Consider the following 21,442-nt stretch of genomic DNA (forward strand, 5'->3'; position numbering starts at 1 on the left):
CATCGAGCAAAAGTGCGCGGGCTCCCTTCCTTTTTCTTTTTCTTTTCCATAAACCTCCGTAGGGTTTCAAAATCCGAATTCAACAATGGCAGCAACTGCAAATGCGAGTGAGCGTGAAGCTCCCAACGCCGTTAGAGCCCTAGATGCCTCGCTCTGGTGGGATTCCTTCAGTCACCTACTCACGGAGCTCGAAGACGTTTCCCTTTCCTCCGACCTCCCTCCTTCTCTGGTAAACTTCACCTACTGCACCTGTGTTTTTCTTCCATATCGTTTTTCTCTAATGTTGACCGATTTTAATTACTTTTCCAATTCTCAGGAGAAGAAATTGAAGGACAATCATGCGTGGTTTTTGGAAACTGTAAGAATGTTTAAGCCACCGGACCAGAAATCAAGGGAAGCGTTAGCACTGGATTCCAAACAATTAAAGCTAGGTTCGCATCAATTGACCATTCAACCTGCTCTCAGAGATGCCGCCCTCAAAATTAGCTCTCTACTGGTAAATTTTCCGTTTTCTTTTTTCTTTTGCCGCAGCTTTTCGGGCAATTTTTGTTGGTTCTGGACGACATTTTCCGTATTATGCTTATGATTATTATTATCAGAGAAAAGTGATAAAGGGAACACTTTAGGCCTAGAATGATTTCCTGACGGGCGCATTACGTGCATTTGTTATAGGAGAGTCACAACCTCCAATGGGGTGAAATTTTGTCAGAATTACATTCTTGTAAACACGTTCTTTCTTATCAGTACTTCTGTTTGTGGCTAGAAAAGTTCAGCCTAGCTATTGTGCAAGGTTGGAAAAAAGAGAATGGAGAGTAAAATGTGCTAGAGTCAACAATGCTTACCTGATTCAACTGGAGAAAACCTTCCTAATACATGTTAACTTTATCAGACCCGGAATTTTGTTTCTGTTTTTGTTTCAGTGCTTAAACGAGGTGCAGTCGTACATTCTTGTTGAAAGATCAGTTGAGCATAATTCCCTATCAATTGATTCCATGATTGGCGACCTCCTTCACTTGGTTGGTAGCTGTATCCTGTGGTGCTATCCGGGCTGTCTTTCCATTTCTTGTTTAAATAATCTTGCTTTAGACTGCAGTTCTCTAGCTCACTGCGCTTGTGCTGAGTGCTGCATTCGAAGCTTGATAAATTTGAATACCAAAAATTACATAAGATTAGTACTCATTACAGTGTTAATTGTTTTCATGAAGGTAATGGTTCAGTATTACATTGAGCGACAATGTTTATTGAAGTGTACAAGGCAGATACTTATGCATGCTTGTAAGTCTATCATGTGCTATATGGATTCATAATGCTTTTGGCAATCCCTTCTCTTCTCTACTGACGAATAGTTTATATATGGTGTGTATTGTGGTTATCTTTTGGGTAATCAGGAATTTACTTTGTGCTTCCAGCCTTCCATAGTCTGGTTGATTAGTTTGGAAATGAAACCAATTGTTATTGCATGCAGTACCATTTTATACGAAAAGGATCAATTCACTTGGTATCCAAAGAAGTTAATTTTTTTGCCTGCAATTTTACCTTCTTAGAGTTTATCATTCTGATACTTTGAGAAATCCTTTGAGAATCATAGCGATGGGAATTGTATTTCTCTGGCTGAGAGTCGGTTTCTTATTTTATGAAAGCTTTGGTGCAATTAACACCCAAGCAACTTGCTTTCTCTAGAGTAAAGTGACTCATCATATGTGAAATATATATTTGTATAGTTTACTTTCTTTCTTTTTAAGTTCCATGAACCCCTATCATATTACTACACTGAATTGTGAACCACAATAACTATGTTATTGAATGTTTCAATATTAGTCTAGATGAATTATAAATAAAGAAAGCAACCAAGTTTCTTTGTGCACTCTAAAATGGTCTTTTCAACTTGGCAACCTCCCTTTAATTAATTAAAGAACTAGAAGCATTGTTCTGGAGGAGAAACCATTGAGGTTATGTCTCATGGAGCTAGCAGTTTCCTGGAATCTGTAGTAATAAATTTAATAGGAGCTTCCATTTATATTCTTGATGTTGTAAAGTGTTAGGAAAAAGTTATGCCAAAAGAGCAACTTGGTGCTAGAGATGATATATCCGTGTTTGAATGGTTAGAACCCCTCTTTCTGTTGCTTACAAGATATTGATTCGTTGTGGATATAGGTTGTTAGAATGTGTTCTTGGATAAATTGCATAGGATGGTTGATATTTGGAGTGCTGGTCAGGATATTTGTACGTAAGCGTTTTTAATAACAAAGTCAGTATTGAATTAGTATGATAAAATTGAGTTGGAACCCTGTGGAACCTCTGATACTGGGAATTTGCACCGAATGAGATTGCTAGATGGCTTTTACAATGATTTGTAAATTGAACTGGAATACAGAAATAGCCTGAATGACATTTTCTCAATCAGTTGACTTCTATGGCCTGACATGTTCCGTTTTGTCTTTTTGGCTCTGGCTTTCCTTAAGTATTAACCCAAAAAAGGCCTTAAAATGAGCCTAACATCCATGCTGCTGCTTACCTTTAAGCTTGAAGGAGAAATCTGTAGGTTGTAATGAAATTCTTGTCCGTTGGCCAACTGATTATTGGTCCATTTCATCTGTTTCTGTTGATGATGTACTGTGATGTACTTTGCAGCATGCAATGCTATTGTGCAGTAATTGATTATACCTGGTGCCCCCCCCCCCCCAAACAAAAAAAAAAAAAATCTTCAGAGTACCTATAGAAGAATGATTTTTCTTTTGGTTTTGATTGGAAACTTAGTTCTTGACTAGGTAATTCTGGCTGTCTATCATTTTTGCTCTTTGGGGTGGGTGTGGTTTGGGACTAAGTGGAGTTTGTTCACACCTGCTAATGCTGCCTGTTATGCAGTGTTTGTTGGATCCAGATCGAAGGAAGCTCATGCTGTATGGACAGAGGCTCAAAAGTTGGTATCTGATGGATTGGAAGACAGATCACTTTCTATTCTAGAGGACCATTTGTGTTCCAATTATCCTGAACATGTGGTGAGATTAATTTCAAGTTTGATTATCTAACTTCTGTTTTTATTTCATTATGCACACATTTCACTGTTATTGATTCATCTTGTTTATTTTTTCCTTTATATTTCACGTTGGTGTTTTGACTTGATCATGCATGTGGGGACTGTTTTGCAGGATGTTGACCTTTACACATTATGGGCTGAGGAGACTCTGATTGAAGACAATCTGGTTTTGGACATATTATTCCTTGCTTACTATGAGTGCTTTTCTGCTTGCAATGGCAGGCAGTGGAAAAAGTTACTCTTGCTGTATGAGGTATGCCAGTATGTTTCTAACTATACTTTTCTTGAGTTCAGCTTTCATGTTGGTTGCCATACTGCAGGGTGCCATTTCTGGTTCTTTCAATTTTGCAAAACTGGCTATATCAGCAGAGGCAGCTCGCTTGATTTATTATGCCAAAGTGCAGCTTCTGCTTATTCTGATAGAAACTCTGGACTTGGAAAATCTTCTCCAAATGATCCATGATGAAATTCCATTTAGGTTTGTAGTATCTGCTTATTTCCCTTATTGTACACGTATAAGAATAAACAGCAAGGTTTCCTTTTTAGTTGTGGAATTTATCTTCCAAACATGCTAAACTTCTGACACTAGGCAAGATCGTGAGAGAAAAATGTATATTGCCTCGTGAAACATAGAATTTGGTTGTCCCTCTTCATGTTATGTACTTCATTTCTTCTTGCTTGATCTGTTTTTCTTTGCTGAGATATATTTGTCTTGGGGACCTCTCATTATGCACTTAGAATTGATATATTTTGAATACAATAATAATAATTTTGAATTTTACTATTGTTTCTCAGGCAGGATTCAGTAGATTTTTCCTTGGATGATATTCAAGAAATTGATGCAATAGTTTCTGGTATAGATGTTTCTCAAACAAGAGAAGCTGGCCCTTTAATTCTAGCATGGGCAGTGTTTCTTTGTCTCATTTCATCTCTTCCACCAAAGGAAGACAACAATGAGTCGATGGTACATTTGATAGCTTGAATTTGTAAGGTTTTCATATTTGAATATCAATATAAGTACTGCAAGTTGATATTAGGAATGATATTTCAGGAGATGGACCATGTTAATTATGTCCGTCAAGCAATTGAGGCTGCTTCTTTGAGTTATTTTGTTCAAATTTTGGAGAGCGATATATGGAAGGAGTTAGATGTGAGTTTCTTCTTTATGCTGTAATTAAATTCTTTGCGGTGCACAGATGTTTGTGGTGCACTTGTTTGTTGATTTAATGGTAACTTTTTGCTTATTCATGTGCTGTACTTTGATTGTGCAAATGTTCCTTTGTCAGGGTCCTGTTGCTGGTTATCGAAGTGTTTTGAGGACATTTATATCTGCTTTTGTTGCATCATATGAGATAAATCTTCAGGTGTTGGTTGTGCAGATCTTGGTCTAGCCTATTGTAGTAGCATATGTCTTCTTTATAATCCTACTTTTTCTTTGATACAGTTGGAGGATAATAACCTGAGATTAATACTGGACATCCTTTGCAAAATCTATCGAGGAGAGGTTTGTATGTGCCATCATTGTGAGCAATGAATCATTTATTTGTTACTTGATTATTGGTTCTGCTTGTGGATGATTTATTGGAAGCTATTCATCTGATGATGCAGGAATCACTGTGTAATCAGTTTTGGGACAGGGATAGTTTTGTTGATGGACCCATACGGTGTCTCCTGTGCAACTTGGAGGGTGAATTTCCAGTCAGGACTGTGGAATTCTTGCGACTGTTATCGGCCCTCAGTGAAGGAGCTTGGCCAGCTGAGTGTGTGTGAGTGGAATTTCCAGTGTTTAACTTAAAAGCATATATGTTTGAAGTTGCTCGCATGACTCATGTTTTTATGTTTTGACTAGTAGCTTATTGATGTTGGTTAGAATATTTTGTCAAGTATTTGCTTTTTGTGAGAGCAACATCTGGACTTTGGAATTTTTGTATTGTATTTAGACTTAGTGGACATTCAGTGTGATTTGATAATTGCAATGATATTCTCTTTACTTTTGGATGGGAAACGCTATAGGTAGAGGAAGTGTGCCTAGAGGAAGTGTCACAACAATTATCAGTATTCGCTGCTTTTAGGTTATACAATGCCAGTTGAGAGTGAAGACACATTTTGTGTTTATTCCCTGAAAGCATTAAATCCAAAAAAATTTGTTGATATTTTTACTTGCTTCTGGTTGAAGCATGAGATTTGAGACAACTTAACTTCAAAAAGCAAACAAGTGGCAATGGGGATTTTATTATATCTACTCTTAATTTTGGTAACTGCCACTGAACAACTATCGCTAGGAGTTTGTCAAGAAAGATGTTTATCTTTTTATGTGGAGAAAGTTAACAGGGTTGTCTTCTTCCAGCTTCTGGCAAAGCATTTCTTCATCAGTATACAAGTCCAATTATCCTGATATAATGGGCTCACAGTTAGAATACCCCGTTTCAGTCTTTTTATGTGGAGAAAGTTAACAGGGTTGTTCTTCTTTCAGCTTCTGGCAAAGCATTTCTTCATCAGTACACATGTCCAATTATCCTGATATAATGGGCTCATCAGTCCATGTTCATGAGCAAGTTAATGGCATGCGATAACCTCATAGCACGTGCATGTGGGTTAATGTTTCTATTATTTTGCTTGCTAATTGTGTATCTTTTGCCACCTCATGACAGATATAATTTTCTTGAAAAGTCTGTTGGGTTGTCATCTCTATTTGAGATAAGTAGTGATTCTCTGGTGGATGGCGCCTCTAAGACTGTAGAAACTCATCTACCTTTGCGTGTTCCTGGTGTTGAAGGTTTGATCATTCCTAATGGTACCCGAGGTCAGGTTATAAGAATGATTGACAGGAATGTTGCTCTGGTGCGATGGGAGGTAAATTTTGAATTGTTGTTTTCTCCCCTCCACTTCCTCTTTTTACGGCATTCTTCTGTTCTATTGCAACCCTTTGTGTTTTTTTCCTCTAATCTTGAAATTTGTCTAAATTAGTCTGCAATTTGATTTTGATTGATTTTCGGTGATTGTATGCACATTCTCCATGTTAATCTCAAATTTCTCACATATCTTCTTGCTATTTTGAATTTACTGCACTGTAGGTTTTGGTGGAAAGTTTTTATTGCTCTCTTTGTTTGGAAATGGATGTCCTACTTTTCTCTTTTTAGATGAGACAAAAGTATGTTCATGTCCTCAAGTTTAAAGTTCTGAATGTAAAGTAATACTTTCTCAGCACTTTATACACTATAAATGTCCCCACCTGTTCATTTTCTTAAATTTATTTTAGGTACCATAGATGTCCAGTATGTTTCAAGCTTTTTGCCAAATAACCATGCATCATGACCAACTAGCATTGTTTCACTGTGTAGTAAGTTTGTAATATAGTAGTCTAGAGATTACTTTTTATTATCTTCTGCAACATGGTAGCCTATAGACTAATGCTTTTATCCCTAGGAATTTGAAGTTAGCAAAAACAGGAAACAGAACAAAAGCATCCTGCTCCTTTTTCCTTCAGGAACTGAAAATTGTGTATTGCCTTATTTTCATATAAAAATTTACTGCAAAATCACCCAACAAGCTTTAAGGTCACCATTTTCCTGTTTCTAATTATTTTTCTAGGATGGTGGCCCATCGTCACATAATTAAATAGTTACTTTTTCTGTGTACTACAGTTGGCAGACATTATTAGGAACAAAAGTCAGATGATGCTAGAACTTAAATAGGATGTAGAAAAGAACCACAGAACCTGAATATTGTGCCCTGTTAATGGTAGTTGGGTTGCTCTCTTCCTCCCCCCCCTTTCCCCCCCGGGCGTCTAGTGCTAGTGCTAGTGCCTTCATATCCCTATATATTCTCTGTGTATTCCTCACAGATGGCTTGTTTTCTGCAGTATGCGCAATCGGGGGTGGTAGTTCTACTTTATCATATGGCCCAAGAACTGTTTATTCAAAACAGCGAGGAAGTTCTGGTTATTCTTGACTTGCTTAGTCGACTGGTGACATTTAGCTTGGTAATGATTCTGTAGGATATTTATTCATGAATTCATCACCAGACTCTTTTCTTTTTAGGCTTATATACATTATTTGGATTGGTAGCATCTTTTCATGCTGCTTGCATGAACTACTGAACTTATTCTAGCTCATACGCTCTTCAATACGAATATGTAGTTCTGATGGTCAATATTCATTGTGCAAAATCATCCATTTTAGGTTTACTGCATTAGAGTTTAGCCATGTAAATACCTTATTGTTATCTAACATCAAACAACTGAATTATTAATCTGTAGATGTACCTGTTTTAAAATAGTAACTATTTGAGCATTAAATGAAGAAAAGTTATGTGGATTACTCTGTTGCCTCTGAAAAAATTCTTGTCTTGCATACACCTTTTAGATGAATACAAAGCTTTTTGGTACCTTGTGGCGTTTTGGTCATGAACTTGAAAGATTGTCAATGTTGGGAGTCCCGATACAGTGTTAATTCCTTTGTAAGGTCACAATGTAAGAAACTGTATAAATTGGTTCTGGGGCAATCCTTATTGTTTGCAGTCTCTCTGTCTTCAGTCTTGGGCATGCAAGAATGCTTTCTTAGACGAGGTGACTTATAAATTTTGATGGCCTGGTGTTTTTCAGTTCATTCCTTCCCATCCTTTAATCTAATGCTTTCATGTGCTTGGCCAGTGAAAATTTAGCTTGCAAATAGGAGGTAGCAAGATTTCAAAAATAATTTATTTCCTCTCTAACAATTTAAGCTTTTAAATCAGAGGTTAGTTCAACTATGATTTTCTTGCAGTTATTTCCAGATCTTGGTATCTTCTTGTTGCCTTCTCCTGTTTTCTTAGTCCTTTTTTTCATCAGCAAAAAATGCTGTAAGCACTTTATCGACCTGCCTTCCTTTTAGGTGCCTTTGTTATTCGCTTTTCCATCTGTGATTTGGGACACTGTGATACATCAACTTGCGCTGTAAATGGTTTAGTGCACGTATCTGATTAGTATAAGTTGTTTAATCTACTTTTCCTATTTGACTCTTACTATAAATGTCTGGATATGTAGTCTGTATGCAATGCTCTTGTGCTTAGTGGCAAGTCCTCGTGTGAACCAACGCCATTGGAAGAGCAGCAAGAGCATTATGAGTGGTATTCAACTGCACTTCAATGTTTCTCTATGCTAGTTTGTTAACTGTGATCTGTTTCTTAGTAGCACTCCTTGTTTGTCTTTGATAAGGATTCCTTTGCTCTTAATGCAGTCTTAATGTGGTTGAGATGCTATGTACTTTGGTAAAGAAGCTACCTCCAACTTGCTATGGAGCAGCACTTATGTCAATGAGTATTAATATCTTGGCAAAGATGTTAAAATGGTGATGATACTTACTCCCTTTGGCTTCTTTTTCATTAATAAATGTCATGCCAATGGAATTGCTCATAAGAAAATTTTTTTTCCTGTGGTCTTTTTCTTATTGATGTTCTTTTACCAGTTAATTGCTGTAAAATTGTACTTGTGTTTTTTATTTTCTTGTCAATGGGCTTGGATTTAATTCTTTTGGAAACAAAAGTACATTTATATTTTCAGAAAGTCTCCCTTGAATTTTGTTAATTCCGAGAGGATTGTTCTTTGAAATGGGGGAGGATCCTGGTCTTCTCGTCATTGCAAAATTCTTGAATTCGATTATGAGATCAGCAGTTACAAGATGTCATTCTCTCTAGTATTTTTGGCACATGCCTTTCTGGTTTACTCAAATTCATAGGCTTTCCCTTTAGTTTTCAATACCACAGTAGCTTTGTTGAATGTTTAGTCAACCACCATTCTTTGGATTTGCAATGCACCTTGAATATATGTAAAATAGTAATGGAAGGTAAAGGGTAACAAGTGTAGTTGAGTCTTTCAAAGATGCTGTTGATTTCTCTATTTTGTCAACTTCTTGTTTTAATGCTTCTCCTCCAATGTTTTCTTGCAGCTCTCCATATTGTGTTGCCACAATGACAGCCAAGGCAAATATTTTTGATGTTGCCTCGAGGATGAATCCTTTTCATACTATATCCAGTGGGTTATATAGGTGAATTTTGCATAATAATTCATTAGTTCCAAAAGTAAATATGAAAAAAAAAGCCTCTTTCTCATTTGTATCTGAAACGTGAATTAATCTGTATAAAAGACAATAACATTTAAAGCAGGTCACCTTTTGAATTTGACTCTAGAAATCATTTAATTTGGTGCTACATTTGAAATAATTTTGTGTTCAAATATTATAACATTGAGAGAAAATGTGATGAATTCATTTTGGTTGAGATGTACCTCTTTCTAAATAAAATTCCAGGTTCCATATGCATCCTTAAAGAGTCATGTGGGATTAAATGTTTTCTTTACATCACTCTACTTCTGTCCTCTTTCCTATTTCTTTTTCATCTTATTTCTTCCGCGACACCTTATGTTCAATGCTACTTTCCCCCAGGGAGAGTGCCAGTTTCCATTTCGGCTTGTTTTAAAGTAAAAGTACTGGTTCTGGATGCCTTATTGACTCCTTAACTATGATGAAACAATGGCTGCACTTCTTAGGTGGCTAGACACCATTTGTATTCCTTTTTTAGGGGGAACACCACCATCAAGCTTTCTTTGCCCCAAAATGCTATGCTCTTGCTATGAAGTTTAAGTTTTCTATTAGAGAAGAAGTTTGACCTTAAAATTAGAAAGTACTCTTTGAGAGGCTGAAAAATGAAAACTCGAATTGTTGATTTTGCTTATTTCTGCACAATCAAATAGACTGAAGGCCTAACTGAAATTGATTTACCACAAAAAGTCTAATAAATTGTTTTGGTGTGTGACTATAGTGAATCAAGTGTGAACAGCTATATTCTCTGCTAGCAACATTCTATTAAGCTATTTTTGACTACCATGTCATTTTTGTTTGTAAATGTTTTTTTTGCTTAGTTGAAGGTCTTGATTTAAATATATTTTGTTGGATGTGAACCAGTTATTTTGATTCAAGCTTGCTTGGATTTTTCTCTGTTGATCATTCGGAGGAGTTTTGTCCTCCTCTGCACTTTTTTGTGTCATATGCTGGCATGTTCCTTTTACCTTGATGTGGATGGGTGGCTGGGGAAAAAGAAGGTGGTTCTGTTGAGCAAATCTTGTAGCTCCAATTTTCATGAATGATCAGTGTGATCGTGATTCGTGATTGACTGTAAACATATTACTTTGATTTACCTTTCTTTTTGATGTTCCAGTGAACCATGGTTGCTTTCTGGAAAGCTTGCCAAAATGCTTTTGATTGACTGTGAGCAGAATGATTGTTCATTGACCCTTTCAGGCTAGTCATATTCTAAACTTCTTCCAAGTTTTCATGCTATGTTGTATAATTTGGTCCATGTGCTTTTAGTATGTCTTGAGCTGATACCTTGTCTTTATTGATTTTGCGCTTTAATGCATTATTTACGCTCCTGACTTGTATATTTTCAATTATCGCTCTTTTTCTTCTAAAGATGTTCTATCTGGGAGGATTTATAATATAATGACACGTTATGACTTTTCTGATGTCACCATTTGCGAACCATTTGTACTGAAATTTCATCTTGGATTTTTTATGGGGAAGGCTATTTGAAACTGCAAATGTGAAGTTATCTTAAAATGGGGCCACAGAATCCTATCGGTTTTGCTCCATGCGTGTCATTGTTGCTATTGCAGCTTACTATACTTCCTTCTTGTCCTAGAGGCTCTTCAACTGCATTTAAGTGTCAAAATATAGCAATAACAAATTTTTTTCAAAAAAAGCCTTCATTTATCTTCTGCATTGCCTTGGGGCTTCCAAAATTATAGTTGTAGTTTGTTCTGTATTTCGGACTCAATGTACTTGTTAACATGTATTTTTGCTGATTATCTCATAATGTTTGATTTGTAGTACTTATCTCTTGCATTCTTTGACATGGTTGGTTACTTTCCAGTGCTGGATTTCACCATTCAGCTGGTCGAAACAGGGTTTGAAAATGATGTTGTGCTTGCACTTGTTGTTTTCTCCCTTCAGTATGTTCTTATCAATCATGATATTTGGACCTATAAGATGAAGCATACTCGCTGGAAGGTGACACTGAAGGTATTGCTTTTGCTTTTATAAGAAATAATTACTTATGGAACTAAATTGAGACTGACAAGATCTTATAGGACTGCTAATGGAGATTCTTTTTGGAGTCAAATTTAATTGTAACTCCTAGGTTTGGCAACTTTGGTTTGGTTTCATTTTTTTTTTTGGGAATGCCAATTCATATCTTGATTGCGTCCTGTTCTTAGGATGAGATCAAGAATTTATGTCTTATTCAGGAGAATGCACAAATCAGTCATACAAGTATACTTTAGTTTACATTGACTTGTTAGTTTCAATGGTGTCGTTGCGTCTTTGGCACTTCATATGCAAATAACAGTTTAAGCTGCAGTCTCATTTTATTTGTTAATCTTGATAAGGAAAGTATTGCATCAGGAAAACTGAATCTCACACCTGATCAACTGCCATCTATTTTTTGGCAAAATATACATATTACAATTTTCATTGCTTGTTGAATTCATGTTGAGCTTAATTTCTACCTTGTCTTCCCTGGAGTATCCTTTTTTGTTATCTTTGCCTCTCCTTGTACAGATACTTATGTACATATGTTTTTGTTTCTTTGTCATTTTCAAATTGGTATAATGGTTAAGAATTCTAAGATGAGTTATTATACAATGTTGTTTGTTTAGGTGCTTGAAGTTGTTAAAAAATGCCTTTTATCCATTTCATCCAGCAAGCAACTTGGTGTGGTTATCCACAATATTTTACTTTCTGATTCTTCCATTCACAATGCACTCTTCCAAATAGTTTGTACAACTACGCAGGGTTTAGAGGTAAGCCTTGCTGCCTTTCTTCCTTGCTTCAGAGAGAGGTGTTATGTCTTTGATCTTTTACTTACTGTTTCCATTATAAACTTTTGATTATTTCACCTGCAGAAACTTTATATCAGCCGCCTTTATGATCTTATTGATGTTGAAGGATTAAAGCTGGCCATATCCGCTGGATTGGATATTCTTTTTAACATGCTCTCTCTTCTGTCTGAGGTGTGCTTGGGAATGACAACATTCAACCACCATTTGCATATCGTTAAGGAATTGTAGTAGTTGCATACCCTGGTTCTTTTGTTGCTTGGACTTGGTGATTTTTCAATAATGTCTTTGTTTCCTTGGTAATCAAACTTTGTGTCTGTAGACTTTTTACTAAACAATCTGATTGGGTTTGCAGCTTAAATGGGCCCTTGAATTCTAAAAAAGGTGAACCGAATGGTAGCTTTGCTTCTCTGGGGGGAAGAAGGGAGGGAGCTAGAGAGATGATAGAGAGGATTATGACTTAGATGTTGAGAGTTTGAAACGATTTATGTGAATAGGAACTTATGATATTAGACTGATTAGACTGGAACATAGTTTACACACAATTTGCTTGCATTAGTTTGACTGGCATGTCTAGGGATGTTTTCCATTATATATTACCCTGTTAATATGGAAAAATTGTTTAGCAAACAAGGAGTGAAGTGAGGATTCATTGATTTTTCTTCAATCTGCCCTTGTTTTGAAGGTTTTCCCAGGGGTATTGAAACAGGAAAGACTTGCTAAGTGGAAAAGTGTTTACTAAATATGATGTTAGCTTTTGGATTTCAGTACAAGGCAAAATGAGGCAGCAATTTCCTTGTGATATGTTGTTTTCTTTTAGAATGTATAGTGGCTATAAAATACTCCAAGTAATTGTAATTTAAATAACTATGGTGACTATCTATTTATGTCATGAATTGCTTTATTGCAAAAGTTATCTAGTGATTAGTAGTCACATGGAATGCAGTAGTTTAGCTAGGAAAATAAGGTACCCTGTTCTTCGTTGTGATGTATTGTCCATTGTTGTGAGAGTGTTGTGATGTATTCTTAGACCTGATTTTTTGGTTGTATCAGTGAGAGAGTGTGAAACACAGATGCGTGTGCACATGGAGAGAGATTTTGATACGAGTCAAGTTGTTTTTGAATGATGTGATGTGATCTGATGTGTTTTTATCCTTGATTTCTTGATGGGGGAAGTGAAAGTTATAGATCAAAACTGAGACAATTATTAATAGGGACAGCTGGGTCTTTAGGGTGACCCAAGGTGTAGAAGTGGTTAAAGTACAGAGGGAAGGAAAACAAAATGGATTGGGCTTGCTTGTCACCCTCACATACTATCTTGTTTTGGTTCATTGCTTCCTGTACTGATGTTAGGGATGAGAGATTTTGGCTTACGATTTATGATATGATAGCATCTCTCTTTGACTCCCCCCCCCCCCCCAACTCCTTTTCTTTGTAAGACACATAGGCAACCTGGGCTTGCATCCTGTTGTGAATCCATTCATTTTTTTCTTTTCCGTTTTCCAATCATCTTTCTTCAGGCCTGTTCAGCAATCCATACTCTTATTGACTGTATAATATTTTTGATATAGTGCAAATTTAAATATTGGATTTTTTTTTTATTTCTTTGTACATGTATGTGTAAGACTTTTCTAGTTACAAAGTTGTGACTTGCTTTGCTGTTTTTACAGGATGTCACCAATCTTTCACTATTTCATCAAGCAATTTTATCGCCATTGACAAAACCAGTTCCTGTCGTAACTGCAGCAGTATCTTTGATGTCATCCTTCCAAACTTCTGTATGATTTTATGTTTATGTTGAATATATCTAATTTATGATTTCTCTTCTAATCTCCCGGGATTCACACTTTTTGCATTATGGACAGAATTTTCTTTCCATGTAATTTTTTGTTTTGGACATGCAGATTATTGCACTTTTATAACTTGACCCTAGAGATCTATTCTACATTGGCATGGGCTGAAATTAGATCTAAAAATGGCATAAACTTCAAGAAGCATCTCTATGGATAAATTTTGATACAAAGAAGATATATAAGTTTCGATTTATAATTTATGTGCAGTAGCTCAACTTAGGCTATTCTCTATAGAGGGTACTTCCAGAACCTTGTTGAACATCAGAGTTAGCCTATTTGCAGATTAAACTCAACCTAATGCCTTAGGCATCACATCGTCTTGACCTCGTTGCATTTTTTTACTTTTGTGGGGCATTTTGAAGTCGTCACCGGTGCCTTTTCTAAATGCTATAATGCAATTTCGTGTGGTGCGTTTGGAAAAAACAGGTTTATGCTGGCATGCATCAGTGCATTGCTGGTGGTGTCACATTTTATGCTTCCAATATCAGGTGCTAAAGACAAGTTGGATGTTGTCATTTGCAATAATCATGCTGAATACAACTTTACTACTCGTTAACCTGATTTTAAGCTTGGGCATGGCATATGTTTTAATTAATTTGTTTTGACATGGGTAAAACAACAGTTTTGGCAATAATATCGTTATGGGCTATTAACCCATTGTATTTAGTAAGGATTAAAAAATCAGAAATAGAAAATAAAAGGTCAAAATCTATGTTACGCGAAGTATTTGCATATAGCCTTCTCTTGAACTAATAGGCACATAAATTCATGACTTTTGTTCTTGTGAAGCATTAGGTTGCCTTCTGTAAAATTACTTGTTCTTGGAGTTATTTAAATTCATTTTTTGGTGTAGAGTAATTGAATTGGTACTCAAATTAAGTAGTGTGATTCACCTGCTTTGCTGTTATTGGATTAGCAAGTTTGTGTATAGATGTTATTGATGAAATTCACTGTTCATGCAGAACATACAGGTTAGTGCTGCAAGGCTGCTTTCCTTGTTATTTATCACAGGGGATTCTTCAAGGTCATCTGCATTTGGCAATGCATGTCTTGGTCTGGATGATAAACAGGTTTCCAGTTATGCTTAATAGTGGACTCTTATGTTATCTCATTGATAGCTAGTTGGGTTATCTATTGCATTCTAATCCGCTAATATAATCGGGCAGATATGCGAGTTCAGGAGTTCTATTTGTCACATCTTGAGTGGGCAGTCACCATGGAATGAGGACCTCGTCATTGCTACTTTTAGATTGCTTACTTCGGCTGCATGTTATCAGGTCATTACACTGGGCTTATTCTTTTGATAACAAAACATGGTTGCAACTGCACTCTTTCAGCCACTGGTTTTGGAGTAACATTTCCATCATGCAATTGATCGTCGTTATTTGAAGAGTGCATTTTTAATTTTAGCTCTTGTTCTTGGGATATATTAGTATCTTGGGAATTTTTTTTGTCTTTCCTATTATCTTATTAGTTTAAATTGGTTAGTATGGTTTCGCTGCCCTTTTTGTGTGTGTGTGTGTGTGTGTGGAGATAACTGATAATTTTTATTAAAGGTTTCTGTTGTGATTTATGCCTCAGACCTCATTGGTTAGAAAAACTTTTAAACTGATCTGAGAGTTCGTGATATTGCCAAATTTCCTCAAGTTTAGCTGATTTTTGTTGTTTCAACCTGAATTATTAATGAAATGAGAAGTGTGATGTTATTCATTAATTCCAACCCGAAGTTATAATTAAAGGACCAGTCTGGTGCTATTTATTGACTTCAACAAGTCATCTTACTCTGCTTTCTATTGGTTTTCCTTCTGGGTTCTGAGTCAGTGGCTTTCAATGTCCAGCCTGCATTTCTTGCTGCTGTTATTACTTCGAAGGAAAATTCAAATGCCCAGTTAAGTGATGTCCTTAGTGAGAAGCATCCGAATGAAGCTAATCATAGGCTGGAGTCAAATGGCAAAAATTTTTTAGATGCAATTCTTCAGTATGTCAGGAAATCTGATGACCTTATGAAGGGGTATGTCTATCTTGGTAGTCTACTGTAAGAAATATTCATCTTGAATGACCATTTTAGGTTATCTAAGAAATGCAACAAAAAAATGACCTGATAATTTCTACTTTCAGTAAACCCAATATGCTGTCAAATGTTCTGAACTTCCTGAAGGCATTGTGGCAAGGCGCTCCGCAGTTCACAAATTTCTTAGAGCAGCTGAAGAACTCAGAAAACTTCTGGAAACAACTTTCTGATTCTGTCATGCTCATCCCTCATAAGCCAGACAATCCATCGGAAAACCTCACAGACAAGGAGCTTCAAAACTTAGTGTACAGTTATTACTGTCAATCTGATTTATTAGAAATAATTGCTTATGAAATTTTCCTGCATAAGAAGCTTTTACACAGCGAGTTAGCTTTGAAAACAACTTCTGAACTATCAAAAGATCAAGTGGACAAGGTAGATGGTTCCAGATTAGCCAAAGATGGAAGTATATGTGGTTTGAAGAATTTGCTTTCAACCTGGTTCAAAAGCTCGCTGTTGGGTGACCTGATAAAGTCATATGCCTCGTGTACCTATGACTTTCAAATGCACTTGCATGCAAAGGTGAGACCCTGCTTTTGAGTGGCAAGTTGTTCTTTTTCTTGACATAGCCAACTAGGATCATATATTTTTTCCCAAGTTATTCATGGGAGGTGGTTAACCGTTAAACAGACAAGATAAATCGGCAGTATCTACAGAATGTTTTAGCGTTCCAAGGGCCTTTTTTGTTGGTAACTTTATCGGTTGCTCAACTGTAGGCCCTAAGACCTTTTTCTTGTTTCTTTATTTAATGTGGCCAAAGACTGCTAGCAGGCTTCTTTCTTGGTGCCAATTAGGCAACTTGTTGGGGTCTAGGTGGATGGATATTGAAAAGGGGAAAGTACGAATCGTGCTTGGATATGGCAGGAACTTTTTCTGCTGTGCGTCTGGATATACATGTTATTATAAACTTGCTTTGGTGTTTAAATTGACTAAGTCAATATGTTTCTGAATCCTGGAATTCATTTGTTTCGTGATGTTTTCAGCATATGATAGATGCATGTTCTGATGAGTTGCTTCCTTTGTTGTACTCCTTATAAGAAGTTGCATGTTAACTGATAAATGGCTTTACAGGTTTCTGCTAGCCTGTTTTCTGTACATTCCATGCTGAAACTCAAAGATGGTGAGATGGGAAGTTTGTCAGTGTCTCTCATTGAAAAACTTCTTGTTTTGTCCAGAAAGGTATGATCCCTTAATAGACCATATACAATAGAATTTTGAGGTGTTTGCTTCTTGAGGTTACATCAATTATGCTGTCTCTTTTTCCTTTTGTCATTTAGTGCTGTGGCTGAACTTGTGACATCATTTATGATTTACTTGTCGGTATTATCTGCAGTTGGTAAATTTGCCAGCCTTCTCCGAATTATTGACTCGATATACACAACATGGTTACAGGTAAAATTATTAGTATCTGTCATTATTTAATCTTGTAGAGACTTTTGATTGATGCAACTGCCAGGTTTGAATCTGTTGCTGGTAACCACTATCATTTTGGTTATACCAGTGACATATATAGATATTTATGCATGCACTTCTTGTCAATCAAGTCAGCAGTCTAATCTGATTTTTTTCTCTTCATGGTGGGTTTATTCTATGCTTGCATGAGAATGTAGAATTGTTTGTCCTTGTTTCAGAAAGGCCTTTTTTTTTTTGGGGGTTTACTGATGCAACTGATATTTGCTTTTTTTTTGTTGGTTGCCAGTCTAGGAAAAGACTTGCAACGTTTGATACTTAGTGATCTCTTCTACCATCTGCAAGGAGAGCTTGAAGGTCGACCAATTAATGACAGGTCCTTCAAAGAAATGTTGCAGTATCTGTTACAGTCAACATTTTTGCAAACATATCTATGCAAGTGCAATGAGGACCTTCAATTGCATGTAAAGGATGTTAACCTATATGACTTGTCTCGTCTGCAATCTGACATGGGATTGGAGCTGTGGGACCTTCTTCCAGAGTGGAAAGCATCTAAATCAGTTGCAGAAAAAATGTTGAACTGCTTGGATAATGTTAATAAGATGGTGTTGCTCAAAAATTCCAAGCTTTCTGCTCTCAAAGCATTAGTAACCATGTTGTCCTTGTATGGTGATGACGTGAGTTTCCAATTATATTTCTATTCCTGGACTTCTCAATCCTGCCAATTGTCACATAAGCCTGAAGAATAGCTATTTCATTGAATTCTGTGTTTTGCTCTTGTATTAAGACATAGCATCTACTTGCAGAAGAATCAATTGCTGTTTAATGCTTCTGTGTTCTCACATTTTCATGATCCAGAAATTCTGTTATGAGCAAAAAGTGGATAATAATTGTCTGTACTTTTGACATATTTTATTTCTTGATTATGCAAGTAAAACACCAGAAGTTTCTGGCTTTTTATTTAGATTAAGATACCATGCATAAACCTTTTTCTGCCTTTACATTTTAGTTGTTTAGTGGTCATAATTTTCGAGCCAGAGTTTTCAGAATAGATTTCTGAATGTTTTATATGAATATCCATTTTTTCATGTTTTATACAATGTTTATGTGTATTTGACATGTTTTACCTGCTCATGCAGTCAGGTGAGAATGGAGGCGCACTAGCTGGAACAATCCCTGAGCAACTAACCTTGTCATGCATCAACCATGCATGTCAGTGTCTGCATGCCACTATAGAATCATTATCTCCAGATCTAGATGTCATTCAAGATGTGCTTGATATCCTTCTGGCTCAAGCGGAATTACTGCTGCATCTGATCAAATCCATAGGCGAAAACCTATCTCTTCACTCATGTATTCTTGTCTTAAAAGCCTCAGGGCTGGGCCTTAAAGTGTTGAGTAGCTTTAAGCCATTAGATACTAGTCTGGGAGAAGCAATGAAGCTTTTACTTATGTTGGTTCTCTTTTCAGTCAACTTGAGCTGGCTGAAAACACATTTGGCTGCTGGGAGTGCAACAGACTCTGTGGTTGATGCTGCTGAGGCATCTACTCTAATTTTAGGGTTATTACCCGTTATTTGCCACTGTACTCAATCCGCTGATCATTATAAGCTCTCCCTCACTACGATAGATGTCATACTGAGAGGTTTTTCAACATCAGCTACTTGGATTCCTATTGTAGAAAAACATTTACAGTTGCATTCTGTTGTTCAGAAACTTGAAGATGAAACTTCAGTTGGAACAATTCCAGTGATTTTGCAGTTCCTCTTGACCCTTAGCCGTGTGAGAGAAGGTGCTATGATGCTTGTTAATGCTGGTTTCTTTGTATCCCTAAGAGGGCTATTAGCCAAGTTATCTGATGATCAGCATTCCTCTGTCATTTGTGGTGAGAGGAGCCTCTCAAATGCATTTGACAGAAGTGAAAAGGCAAAGCATATATGGGGACTTAGCTTGGCTGTTGTTACAGCTATTGTTCACTTTCTGGGGGATGCTTCTTCTTCGACTGGGATTGTGGATTATGTTATGGCTCACTTGTTAGTAGAGAAAGCTTTCTTAATTTCTTATTACCTTAGTGTACCAGATTTCCCATCAGAAGATCATGATAAGAAACGAGCTCGATCTCTTAATAGGCATACTACTTTAAGTACTCTTAAAGAAACAGAACAAACGCTTATGCTGATTTGTGTCCTAGCAAGATATAGGAATTCATGGAATAAAGCTATGAAAGAGATGGATTCACAGTTAAGAGAAAAGTGTATCCATTTATTGGCATTCATCAGTAGGGGAAATCAACAGCTTGGAGAATTACCTAGAAGAGTTGCACCACTTATATGTCATCCTGTTCTGAAGGAGGAGTTTGAGTGGTATAAGAAACCATCATTTGTTAATAGCAGAAATGGTTGGTTTGTCCTTACACCTCTTGGTTGCGGTTTAGATCCTAAATTTTCTTCAATGTCCTTGAGAACTACTTCCGTTGTTAGCAAAGATCAATTAGATGACATTGAATTTCCAGCTTCTCAAACTTACTTCTCTGACATTACAGCAATTCAGATATATAAAGTCACCTTTCTTCTTTTAAAATTTTTGTGCATACAAGCTGAAGGAGCAGCTAAAAGGGCTGAGGAGGTTGGTTTTGTGGACCTTTCACATTTTCCAGAGCTCCCAATGCCTGATATATTGCATGGTTTACAGGTACGGTTTTAGTGTTCATTTCCTTCTTCCTCTCATTGTCTTTTGACAGTTGGACTGAGCCACGCTTGAAAAAAGTTGTACTTCGCATATTATACCTTTCGATTGAGTGCTTTTATTTATTGAGATCGATGTAGAATACTTCATTAAAGGTAAAACGGTTGACAGACATCAAAGTGGAGTATAAATATTCCCTATGGCTTATTTTCTGGGATGTCTATGTTTTGTGATAGTTTTTGTTGCACATGTTTGACTAGCGAATGTTGGATGGCAGGATCAAGGAATTATTATCCTCACTGAATTGTGTGAAGCCAACAAGTCAAAGCTGGTTACTCCTGCGATGCAGGACATCTGTCTACTGCTCTTACAAATAACAGTAATGGCATTACATCTTGAACACTGCGTAATACAAATTTGTGGGATTCGTCCTGTGCTTGGACGTGCTGAGGATTTCTTGAAAAATTTTAGATTGTTCATAAGAGGTACTGGTCCTTTTACAGCCTCCTGTTGTACGTTCAATTTCACTCTTCCTGACCATGGTTTTATTAGACATTATACTTCTTTCTTCGTTAAATTTTCAGTGTCGGAGGGACAGGCATTTTTGAAACAGACAGTGAAGTCCTTGAAACAAATTGTATCATTTGTATATCCTGAATTGCAAGCTCAAGCCTTCAGTTGACATGCTTGCTTATGGTGGTGGAAGTTCAGAAAAGCGATATCCTTGAGAACAAGTTGTAAAATGGGTATCAGTTATTATTTTTTACTTTTATTAGAGGATGTGTCATCCATGTATAAGAAATGTAAGAAATGTGAAGCTTCGGCTGTGAATGTGTAGATTTTTGTTTTGGGGTAAGGTGAAGGAATGTTGATACACAATGTAAAATGTGAAATCTAAATGTGCATATAGGTTATGATGATAATCTATTTTGTAACATGCGTTCTACTTTCCGCTTTCAAGAGAAAAATGGCATTTCCTGCTTCTGAAATATGTCTGGATAATTTCAGAAACGTCTCTTAAGGTTTTGAAATTTACACTGAAGTTTGATTGGTTGGTAATGGAATGTTGGTTTTTGGCAAGTATTTGAGGCTGGGATGATGGAATTACTGGGGTTTGAGATTTGGAATTTGGAGTCTTTGCTTGATAGTATTCTTTGTTTGGCGGAAGGGTGTAAGGTTTTGTTTCTTTTTGTTTTTGTGCAAAAAGGGTAGTTAGGATATTTTAGGGAAAATATAGCTGATTGGGTGGGTCCATACTCTTGCGTGAACAGTAAAAGCATGGGATGTAGGTGTAATATTTAAAAATTGTGGGGAGCTCTCTGTATATTTCATAATAATAATAAAAGGATGTCTCTCTATATTTCATAGTTCAGTTTATAAATTGATTGGGTTGGCAATGGTCGTTGGATTAACATCTTTCTCCAGGAATGCATATTTTCAGCCGAGGAGGTGCTCCATTCCTCTACATGCCAAAGCCAGAATGATTGCTAAAAGTTCTGTTTACTGTAATTTTGCAAC

The 21,442-nt window shown here is 36.5% G+C and overlaps 1 protein-coding gene across 2 annotated transcripts; it reads left to right on the forward strand.

The window, feature by feature from the left end:
* Window positions 1–30: 30 nt before the first annotated feature.
* On the forward strand, window positions 31–20,913 carry LOC113761775. 2 transcript variants are annotated; one of them, XM_027304904.1, is made up of 32 exons: window positions 31–229; window positions 317–496; window positions 921–1,016; window positions 1,206–1,275; window positions 2,866–2,999; window positions 3,150–3,290; window positions 3,358–3,515; window positions 3,833–4,001; window positions 4,089–4,187; window positions 4,324–4,401; window positions 4,482–4,541; window positions 4,646–4,803; window positions 5,689–5,890; window positions 6,900–7,019; window positions 8,061–8,143; window positions 8,254–8,364; window positions 8,962–9,060; window positions 10,229–10,311; window positions 10,943–11,091; window positions 11,727–11,870; window positions 11,973–12,080; window positions 13,577–13,684; window positions 14,722–14,829; window positions 14,926–15,036; window positions 15,598–15,770; window positions 15,878–16,352; window positions 16,902–17,009; window positions 17,164–17,222; window positions 17,530–17,917; window positions 18,380–19,930; window positions 20,202–20,409; window positions 20,509–20,913. In XM_027304904.1, exons 1-32 carry the CDS (start codon window positions 86–88, stop codon window positions 20,604–20,606), a joined length of 5,973 nt encoding a protein of 1,990 aa, XP_027160705.1. In that variant the 5' UTR covers window positions 31–85; the 3' UTR covers window positions 20,607–20,913. The 2 variants fall into 2 exon arrangements, with proteins under 2 accessions (XP_027160705.1, XP_027160706.1); XM_027304905.1 differs by lacking the exon at window positions 921–1,016.
* Window positions 20,914–21,442: the final 529 nt, after the last annotated feature.

Source organism: Coffea eugenioides, chromosome 2, assembly GCF_003713205.1.
Source record: "Coffea eugenioides isolate CCC68of chromosome 2, Ceug_1.0, whole genome shotgun sequence".
Lineage (NCBI taxonomy): Eukaryota > Viridiplantae > Streptophyta > Magnoliopsida > Gentianales > Rubiaceae > Coffea > Coffea eugenioides.